Source organism: Rattus norvegicus, chromosome 3 (genome assembly GCF_021556685.1).
Source record: "Rattus norvegicus strain SHRSP/BbbUtx chromosome 3, alternate assembly SHRSP_T2T, whole genome shotgun sequence".
NCBI lineage: Eukaryota > Metazoa > Chordata > Mammalia > Rodentia > Muridae > Rattus > Rattus norvegicus.
In genome coordinates this window covers 27,802,484-27,822,545 of record NC_141536.1, presented here as the reverse complement: position 1 = coordinate 27,822,545, position 20,062 = coordinate 27,802,484, and the positions used below count along the sequence as shown (strand labels likewise).

General features: G+C 41.1%; 1 protein-coding gene across 6 annotated transcripts in view; it reads right to left on the bottom strand.

Annotated features, from left to right (window-relative positions):
* Nucleotides 1-3,967: 3,967 nt before the first annotated feature.
* Nucleotides 3,968-20,062, bottom strand: part of Arhgap15 (Rho GTPase activating protein 15) — a 604,300-nt gene continuing 588,205 nt past the window's right edge. For 3 of the 6 annotated variants that reach the window (XR_015682718.1, XM_087650795.1, NM_001013917.1), the window contains one exon: nucleotides 3,968-4,330. Coding sequence is in view for 4 of the 6 variants with exons in the window: in XM_087650795.1 (XP_087506921.1) it covers nucleotides 4,147-4,330 (184 nt within the window). In the remaining 2 variants the exon portion in view is untranslated. Of the gene's footprint in view, nucleotides 4,331-10,644; nucleotides 11,550-20,062 lie in introns of those variants that run through there. The other 3 variants (XR_015682721.1, NM_001429793.1, XM_087650788.1) reach the window with 2 other exon arrangements.

Sequence of the window (20,062 nt, the reverse complement as noted above, 5' to 3'; positions counted from 1 at the left end):
CAGAGAGACAGAGAGACAGAGAGAGACAGAGAGAGAGACAGAGAGAGAGAGAGAGTGAGAGAGAGAGAAACAGAGAAAGAAATGGTGGTGATGGGGAACCTATCTACTTGTAATGATAAGATGAAGTACTTTAAAATTATTTCTTTTATTTTTTGAAATTAGAATTACACCATCACCTCTTCCCCAAATCAGCCCTAAACCCCCCCAGGTATTTCTCCTTGCTCTTTTTCAAATACATGGTGAAAACAATTTCATCAATTTTGTTACATATGTATATACCTAAATACATAAATATGTAAATCTACTTAGCTTGTATAATCATTCATATATATATATGTATATATATATATATATATATATATATATCAGAGCTGACCAGATTAAGCATTCTAATTGAAGAAATAAAATTTGAGGAAAACATCTTTCTTTTTTATATGCAGATTTGAATTCCCTAGGAGAGAGTTGATATTGTTTGGAATTTTTTCTCATTTTTGACAACAGAGCAATTTGACCCAGAACTTTTAGTGACGGTCCTTTTGGATGAAAATTTTTTGCAGGGCCTTTTAATTAGGAATTGACAGGGTGATTAACTTATAATTCACAAAAATAAATGTGGGAGAGAGAAGTGCAGGTCAATCTCTAGCTGTGTTAAGCTGCAAGGACAGCACTGTTGGCAAGTGACTGCTTCTTCCTAACAGCTTTTCTAATTTTTCTTAATTGGATCCTTTGTTTTCTAATTGGATAGGGTGAACCATCATAAGGCTTTCAATTACGAGCGGTGGCATGATGATCCTGTCATATGGCACATGCTAAGCAAAGCCAGACTCAGAACATGTAGAACGGAGTGCCCATCTTTTCCATGAAGAGGGGCAATCTCTTACGAGCCGGGCGCGTAAAGTCCGGATGAAGTGGGCATTCTAATTGGTTTGCTTTTTTTTTCAGACAGGCAGCTTTGGACTTGTATTCCTATTTGGTAGATGATAGTGCCTTATCATCATATTGAAATGCCTCCGAGATTACAAGATAATTGTTGCACCGGTAGGAAATGTTAAAAAAATTATAGACATATGACCTATGTATGCGCAGAGCTCTAGCCGCTGTAAGAGAACAGGTGTCTTCTCAAAGGGATTTTTTTTTAACCTCTTGACCACTAGGACATTTAGAGATTCTTTGTCCAAGTTGTTCTGTGGCTCTCTTATTTAATAACCCACAGTGAACCACTTTTGTCTACAAGAAAAGATCTATTTTGGCCCACATCTAACCTCAATTGCTTTCTGTAGTTCTGTCTTCCAAAATCACCAGGAATATATATTTCCACCTCTAATTACTGATTTTCTCAATATTCTCTGGGGGCACCAGGTCTTCTCCAATCGTGGTGCGTGTCATTCCTCATTCCTGCTGGGTATACCTTCTGTATTTTTTCCTGGTCTAGTAAATCTCATTGATTAGTCAAGATTCAATAGAACTTCTCAAGGTTATCTCAACGGTGCAGCCTAATCTGACTTCCTTAGGCATAGCTTGTTTCTTATGCGTTGATAACATTTCTGTATCTGTCACTGCTGATCTATTTGAGCATTTCTATGTACAGGTGTTGAATCCCGTGGTGATCATGGTTACCCAGTTGGCAAACATTTGTGATCTTGTACCAGATAGTAACTAATCCTTAGGCATTTGTCTTCCTTTCCTACAGAGGGGAGTAATACATAATATGTGCTTTATATGACAACCATATCTTTAGTGCTTAGAACTCGGCCTGGCTCCGACCAGGAGAGTAAGATGCCTTCATTGCCTTTCCTGGTATGTATGTATGTATGTATGTATGTATGTATGTATGTATGTATGTATATATGTATGTATATATGTATTTGTTATTGTTTTAATGGAGAATACTGCCAAGTTCCATAAAATCTCTTAGTGCCCCAACCTAGTGCAGAAACTTGGCTTTGACACTCTGGACAGTGATTCTAGACATTATGCCCTTCTGAAATGCCATAACCTTTCTATGCTTTTAGAGTGAGCAAGTGAGATCCTGTGATGGGCATGTTGGCTTGGTACCTTGGAAAGGTCTCCCTCTAGAGAGCAAACACATTCTCTGATGCAGTGCCCTTAGTAGGCAGAAACAGGACACAGCTGGGGTCTGGATCAGTCTAAATCCCATCTGATTGGAAATCAAGAAGCTGGTGCGTTTGAAGATTATGAATCTGGAAAGCAGCAGAGAGAAGGGGATGTGTATCTTTGCTCAAAGCAGGTAGTGCCATTTCTTTTTGGCTTTCTCTCTGGCTGAAGCTTCCCGAATACCTTTGAGGATGGATTCGTGAGGACAGTGTTTTGATACTGGAAGTTCTAACCCTGTTGTTCTCATTTCAAAAAAGAGAAATAATCAACATCTTGGCAAAGGCCTCACTGGGACTGTTAATAGAATGGAGAGAGGCTAGAAATCAATGCCGGAAACCCATGTTTCATGTTTCTCTGTGTTTTTCTTGAAAGGCACAAGTTTCACCTGTAAGAAGCTTTTCCAGTTCAGTCATTCTGCTGCTTCGCTCTTGCTGATGACTTTAGACCATGGGAGTCTGTTTCTTGTGACTTCCCTTGACTTTGTGGTGTACGAATACATGCCACTTGAGGGAATCACATGGAGCAGTTCACCGTGGCTGCTGCATAGTTGCTGGCTGTGAGCTCATGTGTAGGTAATTTTACTAAGATAAATACATCCAAGAGGGACAAGCATAACGATTCCTTCCTTGGGTGAGCATCCGCAAGCGTCACTGTGGATGCTGGTATTCATGAGCGTGTGCTGTCTCGTAAGTAGATTTTCTCATCTCGGAATGTCCCATCCATGGTGCAGCCTGTGCCTGTGAGCTCATCCCTGTTCTGTCTCCCCAGATCTGTGCTTCATACTATATTATTTATATGCTTTGTTTTATTTTATTTTATAGACAAACCCATAACTAGACTTACTTATCACTAGATTAGTTTTATTCATTCTACGTGAGTTTATTAAAAAGCTCTCAAACATAATTTTACGTTTTATCAGCAGAACTCTTTCCTAAAATGGCATGAGATGTATTCAGCTAGTACATGCTTCTCGAAATACAGCAATATTTGATACAGTCATTCCCTCGTTTATCCATCACTGAAAGTAAATGGATAAAACAATATGAGTCTAGTCAAGGAATCCTTAGGACATACTAATACAAGCATTTAAAAATAGCTCTTTCTAAATGAAGTTGGTGTAACTCCTCAATAAAATATCCTTCAAGACATCATAAAAATTCTACATAAAATGACATTTTGGGGAAAGGGCAGATACATGGTTGATGAAGAATCAAAATGGAACGGCAATGCAATTCCTGTATAAAGTAAAGACTGATACATTTAATTTATAAAATGGTATGTTTGAGAAATCAAAATAGTACACACACACACTACACACACACACACACACACACACACACAGAGAGAGAGAGAGAGAGAGAGAGAGAGAGAGAGAGAGAGAGAGAGAGAGAGAGAGAAAGGTTCAACAACAAATCTCTTCAACTATCCTTTTGTTCTTCAGAAAAGTTGCCCTTCAGTGTGTTGCATTTGCACAGCTCACCTGCCACTGAGGAGCGTTGGACTGTACTTTTGAGAGGTGAAAAGGCTCTATTTTGATTGAGAACACAGATGCCTTCTTCCTGCTAGTGTTCTCTGTGTGAATGCTTAGGCATGTGGGGACCCAGTTGGTGAGTGGCTGCGTATGGAGCTCAAGATGGCACAGGTGTGTACACACCTTACTCACAATTCCTTTACAGGAATTGTACAGGTGCACACTCACCAGCACAGACCTGATGGCACGGAGTGGCAGCAGACCTATGTCTTGATGCTACCTTGCACACATTATTTAAGAATGTGAGACACTTACGGTGTATTTATAGAATGCTGAAAGGAACAACACCCAAGGGGTTAATGTAGAACACATATAGGAAAATATTGTCATTTATTTTATTCGAATGTTTGGAACTTAAATACAAAATCATCACTAAGTTTTCACAAAATGAAGCATCTGTCGCTTGGAAGGAAGAAATATTTCAGAAATATGTTTACAGAAATGTAAAAATATTAGGCATCAAGACAGATGTGAACACACGCAGTAGCTCGCCTCGTCTGTCAGTCTTCCTCTGAGCTGAAGATCTTGTCATACTCAGTCAGCATGAACTCGGCTACCTGGTTTTGGTATACCATGTGTACAGCCACGTTCCCCGACTCATTTTCTGCTCGCAGAAGGGTGGGTCCAAATACAATCCCCAAGCTTTGTGTGGACATGAGATTCTGGGCAGCTTTGGCCACTATCCTGGAGAGAAGAAAAAACAAAGAAAAGAAAGAAGCCATTGGAGTTTAACGTGAAACTGCGGCTAGCTCTACTTCCAGGAAAAAGAGAAAGATTGAGTACCTCATCGCCTTGTTTGCTCACAAACCCTTCATGTAGTTCCAAATGACAGCAGACCCTGTAGTGAACACTGTGCCCAACCTTAAACCCTCATTACAAATGGCTATTGTGCATATTTCATAAATATGAGTAGATTCTTGTGGAATTAAAAAGATGCAACCCCGGGAGTGCTTACGAGCTACGGAGAATATAGGCGACACGTTCATGGGCTACCTTAGAATCCAAATTAACAATTGAAAGTATATGTGCATGGTTAGTAATGGAAGACAGACCTAAGAACTGGGGAGAAGTAAGACTTTAGTGATGGAAGTGCTCCTGGCAGGAGCTAACTGGATATGTTTTGTGGAGGAGGTAGACTCTGTGACATTTAGGGATATGTCAAAACTATGTTTCTCCATTCAGTTGGATGGTGATTTTTCTCATGTCTTAATACAATGAAGAATCAGGTAGCATTTGTGGTTTTTATATGCTCGGCCCAGGGAGAGGCACTATTGGAAGGTGTGGCCCTGTTGGAGTAGGTGTATCACCGTGGGTGTGGGCTATAAGACCTTCACCCTAGCTGCTGGGAAGTCAGTATTTGACTAGCAGCCTTCAGATGAAGATGTAGAACTTTCAGCTCAGCCTGTACCTTGCCTACGTGGACACTGTCATGTTCCCACCTTGATAGTACTGGACTGAACCTCTGAACCTGTAAGCCAGCCTCAATTAAATGTTGTCCTCATAAAAGTTGCCTTGGTCATGGTGTCTGTTCGCAGCAGTAAAACCCTAAGTAAGAGCATTTTTGCACAGAAAGAATCCTTCTGAGGTTAGAAAGATACTCACGTGAGGATAGTATAGAAAGTTGGATTACCTTTGGTACATAAAGATGTTGGGTTAAAGGAATGCCTTACATGGCACAGAAGAACTTTTCAAGCAAAAAGAAACCGTTCTGACCACTTAAATCATGCATGGTTGATACTTCCCAGTTTCCTATCAACATTCTGGAGTACGATGATTCAAAGATGGTAAGGAACTAAGGCAGAACGTGGAAGGCAGGTGCTAAGAAACACTGTCGTAGACTTCCCGACAACCTGACCCAACGAGAGTGTGAGTGACACTGCATTTGTTGGCCTCAGCCCTCACTGTGGGATTTTGTTGAGCTGTTTAGACCTTGACGGCTGTCTTGTTTGTCCAGTATTTGTCTACACAGTTCTGTGTCAGGGGAGGCACAAGACTCTTTATTTTTACTACTTTCCAAATGGCATTCCCATGCTCTGGCTTGTATCTGAGCATGGCTGAGGTAAATGTAATGGGGGGTTGCCCGAAAACTGTACCTGACTTACATTGTCCCAAGCAACAACAATCATCCATTATTTTAAATGATCTTAACGTGACATTTAATCCTGTAATAACCCCACAAAGCTGATTCTGTTGTTAGTTCTGCTGAGTAGATGAAATGGCTGAGGCCCTGTGTGCATAAGGACCGATGATATGCAGAAGTGAGGCTGGTACGCAGGCTGTGTGGTTCCAGCTCTTAGGTACACAGCATCTGAGAGCGTCTGTTAACATCCTTATGCCAACCTTTCACTCCTGTGCCCCTTATGTGATTACCGAATCTGCTGTAAGAGGCTCTACATTGCCACCCTTCACTCTACAATGGTGGTTGTTGTCAGTGCACACTTAGGTGGGCAAAATGAGTGCAATTTTGAGAGAAAATCCAAGACATCCCGTTTCACATTTTTCTTTCCCTCCTGCTTTTAAGTGGAGAACATTTGTACCTGTGAGTATTGTTGGCATGGCTACATTTCCGGAAGGGAGTCTCATATTTTTAGAGTATCAGTAAGTTACCAGAGATTTCAAGTTTAAGGTTTCCTTTGAAAATAAAAAGGGCCATGTCACTTTGATGCTTCCCTTTTCAAAAGGCTGTGTTGTGAATGAGCTTCCTCCTCTCCCCACATCTGGAGAGTAAGACAGGCCTTAGTTCCCTGCGGCACAGCAGTTTACCTCAGTTTGATGTGTGTCTGAACCTCTTCTTGGCAAGTGTACTATAAACGTCATTAGGAAGACTAATTTTAAGGTTAAAAAAGGTTTTATCTTTTGCTTTTAAATGAGTGCCTCCTTTATGATACCAACTCTAATGACTCCAAGACAAGAGAAGTTGCCAAAGACAAAAATGGAAAAAAAAAAAGAAAACAAAAAACAAGACATAAGTAATTGAGTCCTCAGCCGGCTAAAGCTGCCGCAACTTCACCCATTGACAGTAAATGTCTCAGCTGCAAAGATTTATCCAGCAGAGACCAGCGCTCTTTGGTCATAGGCTATGGAGAAGGCAGACAGAAGTGCCAGACAGCACTGCCCGTGTGATTGTAAATGACCTGGTAATGGCATCTGGCTATTGCAAGATCATTAGGGACTGGAGTCTAGAGAGTCTGAACGAGGAGTGTCATGATGTAAACATGAACGGGGTCGGGGGGAGGGGAGGATGAAGATATAGTTTCCCATCTACACTGTTTCATTGCAGCTGGACAAAAAGATAAAAATAAAAAAAATGGACAGGAGACTTGAGATTTGTTGGGAGCTCCAACTGAGATGACAGCCTTAAAAGGAAGGCCAGAAGTCAAGGCATAGTTAGGATTTGGGAAGTGCAGCAGATAATCATGGCTGCCAGGAAGTGATGGGGAAACTCATCCATTGTCAGTTGAAGCTCAGCTCTCATCCACAAAGCACCTCTAGTGGGATGTAGCCTCATGCAGAAAAGAGGCTGGACTGAGGTTAGAGACTTTTCTCTATAACACTCCAAGTGTTATAGGCTGTTTGTTTGTTTGTTTGTTTATTGTGCTGGCAAAAGACCCTGTCTCAGATCTCAGGACTAGGTCACATCTAGCGGTGGTTCCTGCCTGCGTTTACACAGAATGGAGCATGAAAGACAGTGATGCATGCGGAGGTCTCTTCATCTCGGCTGCTGGACGACAGTGGCTCCCCTAATGGACTCCTTCTAGTTTATAGGTTCTACCCTAACGCTCTAATGCTCAGCTTTTGTCTTTATGCATATATGAATAAAAATAATTCATCTCATCCCAAACCTGCATTCTTCAGGTCCATTCTCTACAAATTTCCTGTCTGATTTTTGATAACATTTATCGATGAGTGCTCCAAAGTGATCTTGTTCGGTGTAAACCCTTCAGAATAACATTGCGTTATGTATTGACCATGTCTGGATTTCTGCAGATTACGTTTTGATAGCTGATTCTTAAATTAAGGAAATCAAGTCACTTGCTATTCCTTCTAGGAAAACAAGATGGAGATAAGAGATAAGACGATATGGATGGGTATTATATAGAACATGTACCATAATTATTTACCATTATTAAATGTGGTGTGGGTGTGTGTGTGTGTGTGTGTGTGTGTGTGTGTGTGTGTGATGGGTGCACAGTTTATTTTCTGAATATCCATGAAGTTGATAGGTCGAAAAACCAATCCTAGAAACTGCTGGGGGTAAAGATCAACATGTGGTAGAAACTGCTGATGATCTAATCAAATGATTCCTGTTGACAGACAAATAGCTGAGAGCCTAACCGGTGAAGCATATGTAAGAATAGAGTCTGACACAAACAATAAAAAGTCTGCATGTACTTTGTATAACCTGGTGTACAGGGAGGAAAACAAAAAATGTAGCAAGCAGTTCCTTCATCAGCAGTTGCATAGCAGGCCACGGTTGGTAATACCTTTCAGGAAGCTCTGACTGAAGTGAGTTCGGTGAAACACTGTCTCTTTCCCAGGTTACATACAATGGCACCCAGGATAAGTTTTGAAGAAGATTGTGGTTTGTAAATTTCAATGCACAAAAACCGTTATGAAGATTCTGAAAAGACTGTGGAGAAAATGGCCCCGCTTATGCTCAGCTTGTGTCCTCTCTAACTTCAATGATGTTCCTGGATTTATTGCCTAAGTAGGCACTGAGCTAAACAGACAGGGAAACTCTGCCCTAGCGTGCTCTGCTAAGGATCTTGTCTGCAGTTCTGAAAATGTACTGGGTTTTACCAGCCTCTCTCTCTCTCTCTCTCTCTCTCTCTCTCTCTCTCTCTCTCTCTCTCTCTCTCTCTCTCTCGTGTGTGTGTGTGTGTGTGTGTGTGTGGTGTGTGTGTATGTGTGTGTTTCTAGGTTTGCAGTCTCTGTTGCCAGTCTAGAGGGAGGTGAGATGTGGCTGTTTCTGGGAAGTCTCTCTCTTTGGGTGGACATATTCACCATCCTTAAAGACTCCACTGGCAGTATTGCAAATTCTGAGTTGTAATTTAACCTATTTCCAGAAAAAAAATTAAAGATACCCAGTCTTTATTACAAGACAAAACAAAATTGCAGAGAACGAATATGGATAAGAAACATAAGAACAAAGACATAGCTGAGAGATTAATGTACAATGAACTGGTGGGTGGTTAGGAAGGTATAGAAAACCTTAGCTTGTCTCTCAGTATTTTGGAATTTCCCTGATAGGTGTTTATTGGCTATTAATTTACTCCCAAGAAATCTTAATAGCAAAGATACCTTATTTTAAGCAGCAGGAAGAGCTCAAAATTAAACTATCAGCTTTTCTTTAGAAAGACTGAAAGCACTGCTTTGTCGAACACAGCCTAACCAGTATGTAATTATGATTTTCTTACTGTGTTCTGAGATAATAATTGATACATATTCATTGTAGGATCAACGTTTATACCACCGAGTTAGGAAAAGTTTATAAAATCATGAAACGTGTCAGAATTATTGTTTTAGAAGACCAGAGAAGTAGCAGCTTATAGCACTGTTGGAAGAGAAAATGGGACCACCGCTCCTTGTCAGGTGCAGAAGGAAGGAGACACAACCTACTCATGTTGGATAGCGATCTGTACGATCTGTATGCCACAAACGTTAGTCCCCAGGCCCAAGCAAGATAAATCCCAACCATCCAAGCAACCAACCAAAACCCAGAAATTCTCAAGAAAGCCTTATATTTGGTAGGCTTAAAAAAAAAAGAGCAGAATTTTAGCTAACTGAAAGGCATTTCTTGGTAGCATACAATCACAGCCAAATGACTCAAGCTAGAAGAGGGACTTGGTAGAAGACTAAAAGTTACTATGGAATTAAGAAAAGCAAAATGTTTAATAGTAAGTAGTACAGATTCAGGCAGATAGCTAATAGGTGGGTGTAAACATTAAAAAATATGTTTTACCCATCTGTCTATCTGTCTGTCTGTCTGTCTCTCTCTCACACTGTGTGTGTGTGTGTGTGTGTGTGTGTGTGTGTGTGTGTTTGAACGAGAGAACAACCTGCAGAAGTAGGGTTTTTATTTCCAACGTATTAGTCTTGGAGATCAAACTCAGATCATCAGGCTTGGCCATTCACCATCCTGAAAATTTCCTTTTAATGTTGTGTTTTGCTGTTACCATGGTGACGTGTGAAGGCCACAGAAAGCCACCTGACTTCCCACTGGACAATTTTTCAGTTCTGGAGGTGTTTTGCTGCACGCTCCTCTTCCTGTCTGAGGAACTTCCGGAGGGTGTCACTGGATTAGGGGAGAGGGTGGCGATGAACGGATTCCTGCCATCGAGTCAGAGTCACACACCTGGTTTGCTAAATACATCTCAGCCCCTGTGTGTGAAATGTTGGTTGTAATTTTGACCACTTAGTGAAGAGAGGCAGTTAGAAATAGAACCAGCCTTCAATATGCTCAACTTATGTCTCTTATGTGTTGTGACTATTTTGAGGGGATACATGCTAACCATATGCTTGCCTTCCCTCAGTTTGCACAAGCTATTCTGCTGCCTCCCTTGGCCTTTTATAAGACTGGGGAGATTGCAAAACTCCCATCTTCTCTCTTAAAGTCATAGAGCACATCAGAAGAACGCTCAGATATAATGAAAGCAGAAATGCGTGCACAGAGAGCATTTGCCTTTAGCACCAGTGTGTTCTGGAGTGATCATTCACATCTGATCCAGCCATGGTCATATGTCAATCTGGAAATCAATTGGCTTAAACTAATTGTAGTCTTCAATTTTATATCTAGATACTATATCATTATTAGTTTCCCAAAATCAGCTCATGACTAGCATCTCAAGTGGAAATTATTGCTGTATTCTGACATTTTTGCTTTTAAATAATCTTTAAAGCCATGCATACATAATTTTTTCAAAGCACATTATAGGAAAAAACCCAATATGGCAATTGCCTATTGATAGGTAACACAGCCGGCTTTTTTTTTTAATTTATTGAGCTACTTTGCATTAATTTCAATTCAGAAGATTGAAACACTTTCAATTATTCACTTGCCTCATATTTTTATCGATCAGACATTACAGAGATAGTCCAAAGCACCTTTAAAATAATATTCAAATTGTCTAATAGGATGTCAGGAAAGCAGATTTAAAAGCGAAAAGCCCTGGGCTTCAATTAACGACTTATTTCTAGTTACGTATTTTGAAGGATATCAGCAATGGTAAATAGAGCCACGGCCCCGCCACTCTCAGGTAGCAGAAGGGAATACCAGCGATGCTGTTGGTGAACGACTTCACCGTGCTAATCACAGTGCCCCACGAATGCCAGCCATTTCAAAGCATATCTGATGAGAAACTTTAGCTTTTCTTTAATGATATGGGAATGCATCCTATTAGAGAAAGTGTGAACATTTTGTGGGTATATTCTTTGTGTGTCTGTGCATGTGCATGTGCATGTGCATGGCACGTATGCACGTGTGTGCTACAGTGAGCATGTGGAAATTGATCCTCATCTTTCTCCATATTTGACAAAGGGAACCTGGCTATTTGCCTTTCCGACTTTGAAGCTGGCTGCCCCAGGAGCATCTGGGCATCCTGTCTCTGTTTTCCATGTCACCATGGGAACACTTGGGTTCTAGATGCTCACACTGTCACACCTGGGTTTACACGGGCACTGGGAATTTGAACTCAGGACCTTATATTTCTGCAGCAAATACTTTATTTACCCATTGAGCTATACTCACCCAGGACCTTAATTTTAAAAGTGTAATCCTTAATAATCGACCATGGACCAAGTGTTATGCTGAATGTTGAAATGATTGCAGTGAGTAAAACCCAGTAGAAACTCACCCAAACAGTCTTCCCCGTCCATAGATTTTGTGTCCCAGGATCTAGCCATCCTTAGATGGAAAACATTTGACAGAAAAAAATTACATTTAGAGCATATAGAGTCTTTCCTTTACATCGACCGTAAACAATGTGCTGTAACAACTATTTCCATAGCACGCAAAATATATTTAGTATAAAAATAATACAAAATAATTTGAAGTACATGGGAGGGTGTGCGTAGGTTGTATGTAAATACGGAACTATTTTTAAGGCCTCAACTTCCACAGGCTCTGGTGGGTGGTGTGCCGAAGCTGGTCCTCTAAGAAAACTAAGGCATGACTAGAATCTGGAGGTGGGGGGCAGGAAGCAGTCAAACTCACTTTACTCGATAGATAATGTGATTTCAATCATGAAATGCCTTACAAGAAAGCGAAGAAAGGGAGGGGAAGGAAGTTCTTGCACTGACCCTTAGCACTTTAAAAATCTCAGTGACCTAAGAATCTATCCTCAGAGACTGGTGCTTTTCAAACAATACTCAGATAGGTTCAAGTAGCAGCAAATGGTGAGATACGTTCTACTTTAGCAGACAGGGTGCTGTCCCTTAGGAGGGAGAGAAGATTCCAGGAAAGGCATAGCAAGTTCAGTGCTCCAGGACGGAGGCGTGCTGGCAGAGGAAGCTGTGGTGGGAGTAGAGAAAGGTAGTTTGGCTAATGGACTGAGGAGGCAGGCTGTGGAGGTAGGAGGTACTCCACAGGGACTTGGAGATCCTTAGTAATGGTAAAGGTTTTGTTCAGAGGGTGATGGGGAGTCGGTTCTTAGGTTTTGAAAAAAAAAGGCATTGTCAGGACTTAGAGAACATAAATGAGTAGACAATGTAACTGCTGTATGCATTTGAAGAAATGCTATGCCTTAGATGTGTAATGCATATTGTTTTCTCGTTACCTCACATGGTACACTAAGGATTTAGTACATGTAAAATTAGTAAATAACAACACAATCTTATCATGTACTCTTTCTTAAAATTTTGAAGTTATTTCCATAGGAAGCAGCTTTCATTTTGGACAGGGAAACTCACCTCGCCCCCACTGGCTTGCCATGGAAGGCACTTGGCACCATGTACAGATACCTTCATAATCGGCTGAAGTAGGCCTTCAATGGGCAGAAGCAAAAGGCACAGATAGCCACTACGCACACAGACCAGCCTCCTATCCCATCATCTGTCTTGAGATCACAGTGCTGCTAGTGGTGGGAACCCTACCCTCGATGCTAGGGTGCCAGTGGATCTCCCTTACTGCTCACAAGAGCATCTTGGAAAGGTATAGGAACCATGAAGCACTGAGGTCTACTCCTAGAAATCTGATACAACAAGTTTGGGGTGACCCTAGACAAACAAATGTCTCAAAACAAGTTTTCGGGTGTTACAAGTCCACGTCATGAGAACAAGCACTGATCTTCATGGCAACATGTGTGAAGGCCCTGTTCCAGTTATCATTACCTGACTCATTCTTTACAGTTGATTCACTGCAGATGAAAAATGGCCTGGCTGTTTTCTGTTCTTTCGACTTTAGATCCTTTAGTGTAAGCAGTGGCAAAGAAATGGACAAACACAAATGACCTCGTGTGTTTTCTCCTTTGTGGTTATTTCTTGCCATCTTTTTTATTGAGACAGCATAATTATTTTGTTCGTTTATTTAGCCCATTTCATTTACTTGTATAAAAATTATTGTATAACCCTTTAAAATCTGCTAATAAAAAGCACCCAGGGGTAACAAGTAGAGCCTTCCCCTGTTTCCTAGTGAAACGCCGTCATGGTAGCTATGATTAATCAGTGGGCGTGGCTTCTGGAGAGTCTTCTAATGACCCATGATTTACCCACCATTATGTATGATAATAGATATTCATATATGATACTTGTCTAGTATACAGCACCCATATACAAAGTTTTCTTTTTAAAAGGAATGAGATAATAAGATCCAAATTCTCTAGAATTTCCTTCCCTCCCTTTACTCTGTATCACAGACATCTTTCTAATTCAGAACCCATGAAAATACTGCATTCTCCTTTTTCTGTCATTTCATTTCCTAGCATGGAAACACCTTGAGTTACTTAAGCTTTCCTCTATGGGCCGCTCTCAGGTTGCTCCGTTGTTTTCTGTCACAGACAATGCTGCAGTGAACAACCTTTTCTGTGCAGATTTCTGAGATCTTATGTATCGAGAAGAGACATCCTTCATCACTCCTATGACACATACAGTTAGTTCCTGACTTCTTGTTTCTTAATTCTATTTACCGTGATGTTTCTGTAGTCACACGTGGTAGTATTCCTTTAGCAATTTCTACCACTGTTGTTACTATAAAATTCAGCCATATAAAGAGATGAGATACAGATCATCAGTCTTGTCTTAGTTTTTTAAAAATGATGTCACTTTTTTTTGGCATGCTCCCTAATTTGTCTCAATGTAGTTTAGTTTGGAAATGTAATGACAATATAAATTTATCCTTTGGGAAAAGGATGCCAGCTAATTATTGAATAATCCACTCGCTACCAAATGATTTGTGACACTTTTATTTGTGTTTATTTTTCCTACTCACAGCCACACATACCTGCATGTAGAACTCTGCTGTGGTCTATGGGATCATGGTTTAAACCATTCCTTGGCTATTTAAACCACTGTCATGTTCTTAGGTGTGTCCCTGTTCTCACTTTTCTTCTCTTCATAACTGAAAGGAAGCTTCCAGATGAACTTTCAGATGATGAGGGAACCCAGCTCAGGGAAGATTGAATACTTTGATTAGAAAGAAAAAATTATCGTAAGTGCTCATTGAGCACCTCGTGTATACCAGAAACAAAAGGCACTGAGGAAAAGTGGTAGAACTGACGGTAAGACATGGGTCTCCACTATTCTGGAATATAGATAGATACGACCTATGCACATGACTAAGAGCCAGTCGTTTTGAGTTTGAAATACGAGATCTTTCTAACACTGAGGCCCGAGGAACACTTGAGGAAGGGTCCCAGGCAGTTGAAATGAGTTGCAACCAGCAAGTTGTCCTGGGCGACATGTTTTTAAATTTTCAGAATCTCCTAATTTGCATTCAAAGGCAAAGGAGAAGGGCAGGAAGTTGGAAGAAAAACAAAACTAGTACGAACAGTCTTCTCTCTTGAGTCAGAGATTTTTAGACTTTGGACGGCAGCCATCTGTCACCTCAGTGGAAATGCATCCCTGGTGCAATGACAGAGCATTTCAGCTCTGCTTTCCCTTACGTTCTTCCCTCAAACTTCAGGATGGTTTCAGTCATCTCTGTAAGTCTCTCAGGAGTAACAGAAGTTTGCCCTGCTGCCTAACCACTGATAATTCCAAGATCCCACTCGAGAGTTAGAGGAAACATCTAGAAAACGTATCGTACATTTGGAATATTTTCAGGAAGCAAATGTTTGTAAGAGTGCCACTCTACTCTACCTACGTGTCTTAGTTAGGGTTTCTATTGTGGTGTGGAAATATCATGACCCAAAAAGCAAGATGGGGAGAAAAAGGCTTATTCTGCTTACAATTCCGTACTGCTGTTCATCACTTAAGGAAGTCCAGATAGAAACTCAAACAGGACAGGATTCTGGAGGCCCAAGCTGATGAAGAGGCCATAAAGGGGTGTTGCTTACTGGCTTGCTCCTCCTGGATTGTTCAGCCTGCTTTCCTATAGAATCTAAGACCATCAGCAGATGGATAATACCCCCAGCTACCAATCACTAATTGAGAAAATGCCTTACAGCTGGATCTCATGGAGGTATTTCTTTGACTGAGGCTCCTTCCCCTGATGACTTTAGCTTGTGTCAATTTGACACAGAAAATAGTGCAGAGTTGAATCTGTGAGCCTGTTGAAATGCTAGTATGTGCTAGTCACATTTTACGTGGACTATCGAGTGCAGTACATGGAGCAGCCTTAATGAAGCCCACAGAATAACGCCCCTAATTTCAAAGACATCAGTGGAAAACACGGGTTTTAAATATTTACCCTGCAATGTTGAAAAGCCTAGGAGGAATGTCACCAGTATGTAGTAAGAATTTGTTAGTCTCTTATTTTTTTCCTTATTATATAAGCGAAGGGAGCTACTTCACTTTCCACCAAAGGCACCCACATGAGGTCTTAGCGGTCCTTGTTTGGCAGCGATATCTCCTTTCTTCAGAGGTCCTTTAAGTAGCTGATAATCAGTTGCAATTGGAGAATTATCATTCTCCATTCCATATTTTATTATTTTCTAATTTAAATAATTTTTAATCCTTTCTGTGGTGCCTGGACCTTAGTAGGAGCATGCAAGCTATTGGCTATCAGGATGTCAATAAAATAATACATTCCTAAAACTAAGAACTTAGGACCAAACTGGTGTTTGACTTGAAACACAGGACATGTAAGGATGCCATGATGGTGGGAAAGCAAACAGCAAAAGAGGGAGTGAGGTTTCCTTTGTATAAATAATTAGTGCTATGAAAATAGAAATGGCTGTTTAGAAACAGTCATGGGTTCTTATCAACATGGATAATGCAATCAAGTCGAAATAAAAGTCTAACCCCTTAGAATTTTACCTCTTTTAATATCTAATAGAGACTTCCCTGATAAATGCTAGAAATGTATAAGGAGCATCATCAAGTTATTAAACATTTCATACATAAAAGGTCCAAGTTCCCCATCCAAAGAAATATTTAGCAGGGTGTTAGAGAGTTCTGTACTAGATGACAGATTTAGTGAACTTTGAAGGATGGTTTGTGCTCCTGGATTTATGTCCAAAGAATAGACATTCTAGGAAAGTTGAAGTATTCCTTGAGTTGAGGAAGAGTAATATAGACTAAGATTTCTGCCCAGCATGCCTTGCGTTTCTTGCTCTTCTCTAGAATTTAGCAGAATCCATGGCCTCCATGGAGGCTGATACACTGGAAAAGCAGGGAAAAATACGTTTGATTTCAGCACATCCTGGTATTTGAATAGCAAAGGCAGTGTCCATGAGTAGCATAATTGGTGGGAAGAGAGATGAGCCAGACTATATTCTTCTACTAGTCTACAGGTGGATTTTTTCTGGACAGGAAAGGGAGAGCTGAGACATCATTGAGGCTGCTTAAAGTTTCAAAGAATCGGGGGCAAGACACAGTCACATTCCTTTCTTCCAGAAATACCCAGCTATTTAGCATGATTCTATGTCTGGTATATCAGCCATCGCTAAGTTGAAATTACTATGTAGTATATCTAGGTAAATGCGGCCCAAGGCAGTTTCACACTCTTCTGCATCACATAAAATCTGGAATTGGAAGTTTGGGATGATAGGTGAAAACTGCTGAAGTTGCAAAAGCTAGACACTTTCTCCCTGCTAGCCTGCCTTGTTGGAAGAAGGTAAATATCTTAGACACCAGGATGACCTATTTGGCTGTAGACCAAGATTTGTGTTTGGATCACAGTAATAGGTACTCAATAAATATTTGTTGAAATACTATATAAACAATATAAACAGATGCCCTCCCTCGGGCACCTGAATGTACACAGCCATCCAGAATAGAGACAAATCCAGAAAAATCTAGAAGGCAGTCATATTTCATTTGGAAGAATGGTGTGGGGAGTAAAAAATAGATTCAGTCATGGTACACTAGGTATATTCTTAAACAACTAAATTTTACACCTACCATAGATACTGAGAAAACAAGAGCATGGAAACAGAAACAGAGAGAGTTATTTTTAAAAAGACTTAGGTATTCATATTTTATGTTATGCGTGAGTGCCTGCATGTATGTATGTGCACCTCATGCATGCCTGGTGTTTGTGGAAGCCAGAAGAGGACTCTGGGTTCTTGTAACTGGAGTTAAAGGCAATTGTGAGCCACCATGTGGGTGCTCGGAACTGAGCCTTTACAAGAGCAGCAAGTGCTCTTAACCACCAAACCATCTCTCTAGCCTCAAGGGCTGGAATATCTTCTGACTTTGATAAGAGGTTGAAATTATGCTGGATGGGACTTTATAGTCTGCAAGTCACCCAACTTCCCTCTGTGACTAATCCTCTTGCTGTATTCTTCCTTCCTCAGTGAATATATGACAAGTATACTTTCCACGTCAAATTCTCTATTAAATAATCCCTCTGGGGAACATAGCCTGGGATTGCTAGCTAGCTCCAGGAGTAGTACAAAAGGATAACAATAAAATTAAGAGTGGGTCTTGCTCATAATGCTATCTGTTTTGTAACATGAGTCAGGCAGTGGTGACAGGTACAGCACAGATGTGTCCATGGGCAAGATAACAGTCTGATTGCTAAAACTCTTACTGTGGAGAATAGCTTCTGTTTCACACGAGCGTTTGCAAATTATAACGATCTTGGTAGTGATTACTAAGTACTGGTGAAAGTCCATAAACCATTGTTTATAATGAAAGTAGTTGACAGTACTCAGCAATGAGAGTTGACTGAAAGAGAGTGCCTATTATGGATACAGACTAGTAGCAATAAACTGAAAAGACATGGATGTAATAGGAATAGAGTGAGGGGTTTAGTTACAAGAAGCCAGGTAGCTGTAATTGTAGCAACATGCAATGGGGCCTAAGAAGCAGGCAAGGTGACCTGACTTACAGAGAGTCATGGAGATAGAGTAAAAGGTTATGGCATCCTCAGGAGCAAGATGAATAGGAAGCTAATAAGGATACCCTTCTCTGTGTGAGCACAATACATTTAAGCACTGGATTTTAGTTGCCTCTTGGTATTTAGGCTTGAGTCCAGGGACCAGAAGCCAAGGCTAAGAGTTGTCTTCTATGTAGATTAATTGACTCAGATCAAGTAAATGGCTGAGGTAGGCTTGGTGTTGCATAGTGGGGACAGGAATCATATATGTGGCTTTTACATGGAACTTCCTAACCTTAACCCCATCACCCTAACCCTATCCTAGCAGACACCTGCTCTTTAGGTATAGTTCTGACTGTCAATGGCTAAGGTAGACATCCTAGTCTGGTCAATAGGATTTTGGACTTGTCACGAATGAGGGAGTGAGTCACTACACTGGGACAATCACCATGCTCCAAGGAGGCAATGGATGAGGGATAACAGGACCCCAGGGTGCGTAGTGGAGGGGTGAGATGGTGGGGGAGCTCAAGCTAGGTTTCAGCTGCTTAGTCTGTGGTCCATCCTTCTAAAGCTTTGGTTTCCAAGGTTTCCTGAGTAAGAGAGGCCTCCTGTCATCCTGGGGGAGATGCTTATCAAATATACAGAAAGAACGGATAGGCAAAGAGCAAACAGTGAGCTGTGCATGGCCTGTGATGGGCTACTGTCTCTGTTCATACCTATGCTGAGAAGAAGGTTTGTCTCCTAGCAGTGAGTGGTTCTCAACCTTTTTACTGCTGCAACCCTTTAATATAGTTCCTCCTGTTGCCGTGACCCCCAACCATAAAATTATCTCACTGCTACTTTATACCTATAATGTTGCTACAATTACAAATTGTAATGTTAATATCTGACATGCAGGCTATCTGATATGTGCAAGGGTCATTGGACACCCAAAAGGGGTCATGATTCTGAAGTTGAGTACCTTTTGTTTTCAAGGGAAGCTCAGGTGCCTACACTTGGTCAACAGATCAGCCTTCTAGTGTTTCCCCAGCTGAGGAGAGGTGATCCAGCCCAAAGGTTCTTGGAAGTAGCCTTTGACCAGTGCATGGCAGCAGTGAGTATAGTAAGGCCAAGCTGTTTTGAATATAGGAAGGACTGTGGTAGACAGGAGTTCCAGAGCCTCTATAGGTTGTCTGGGCTTTGTTGACTCCATATCACAGTTTCAGTTTTATCTCTTTCCCGCTCTGTTCTATTCTCTTTCCATTGGCAGTAATAGATAGCTATCGCCATGTTAAATACCCCTTGTGATGGCTCTAGGGAATCAGAGATATTCCAATAGAAAGGAATCTTGTGAAAGAAAAGACACGAATGTTCATGAACCATCCACTCCCACGCTGTATTCGTGTTTTATCATGAGTAAAAAGGACACAAACATGGTATATCTATAAAGAAATGCAGCGTTCAGACGCTTTCAGGTCACTATAGGGAACACATTCTCAATCCAGCTTGTCTGCTAACATCGTCTACGGACCATTCAAAAGCCTGTCAGGGTCTGGGGCTCATCCACAGCAGTTCCACTGCGATTGGTCTGTATTGAGCCTGATGCGTTTTCAAAGCTCTTAGTATGACTGTCATGTGCCTGGGGCTCGGGGGGTGGGGTGGGGTGGGGAGAGTCATTGCTGAGGGAAAAAGCGATAATATGATCTGGATGCAGAATCCACACCGCTCATTCTCCAAGTGCTAAGCATGTGAGAGAAACATTTTAGCAGCTCGCTGAGTCTCAGACTCCACTTCAAAAGTGAAGGTAATGGCAGATATGACACGATGAGAAATTTTGCAGGTTAAAATTTAAACCTTCACGGAATCCCTCTGAAACGGATAGACACGTTGCTCTCATCGAAAGTGCTTGCATTTGCTTCTGCGGACTGTTTTGTAGCAAGGAAAAGGAGACCGGGTCTCAAGAGGAGAGCTTTGACACAAGAATAAGATCTAGATACGGACCTCTGAACGTCTAAAAATTC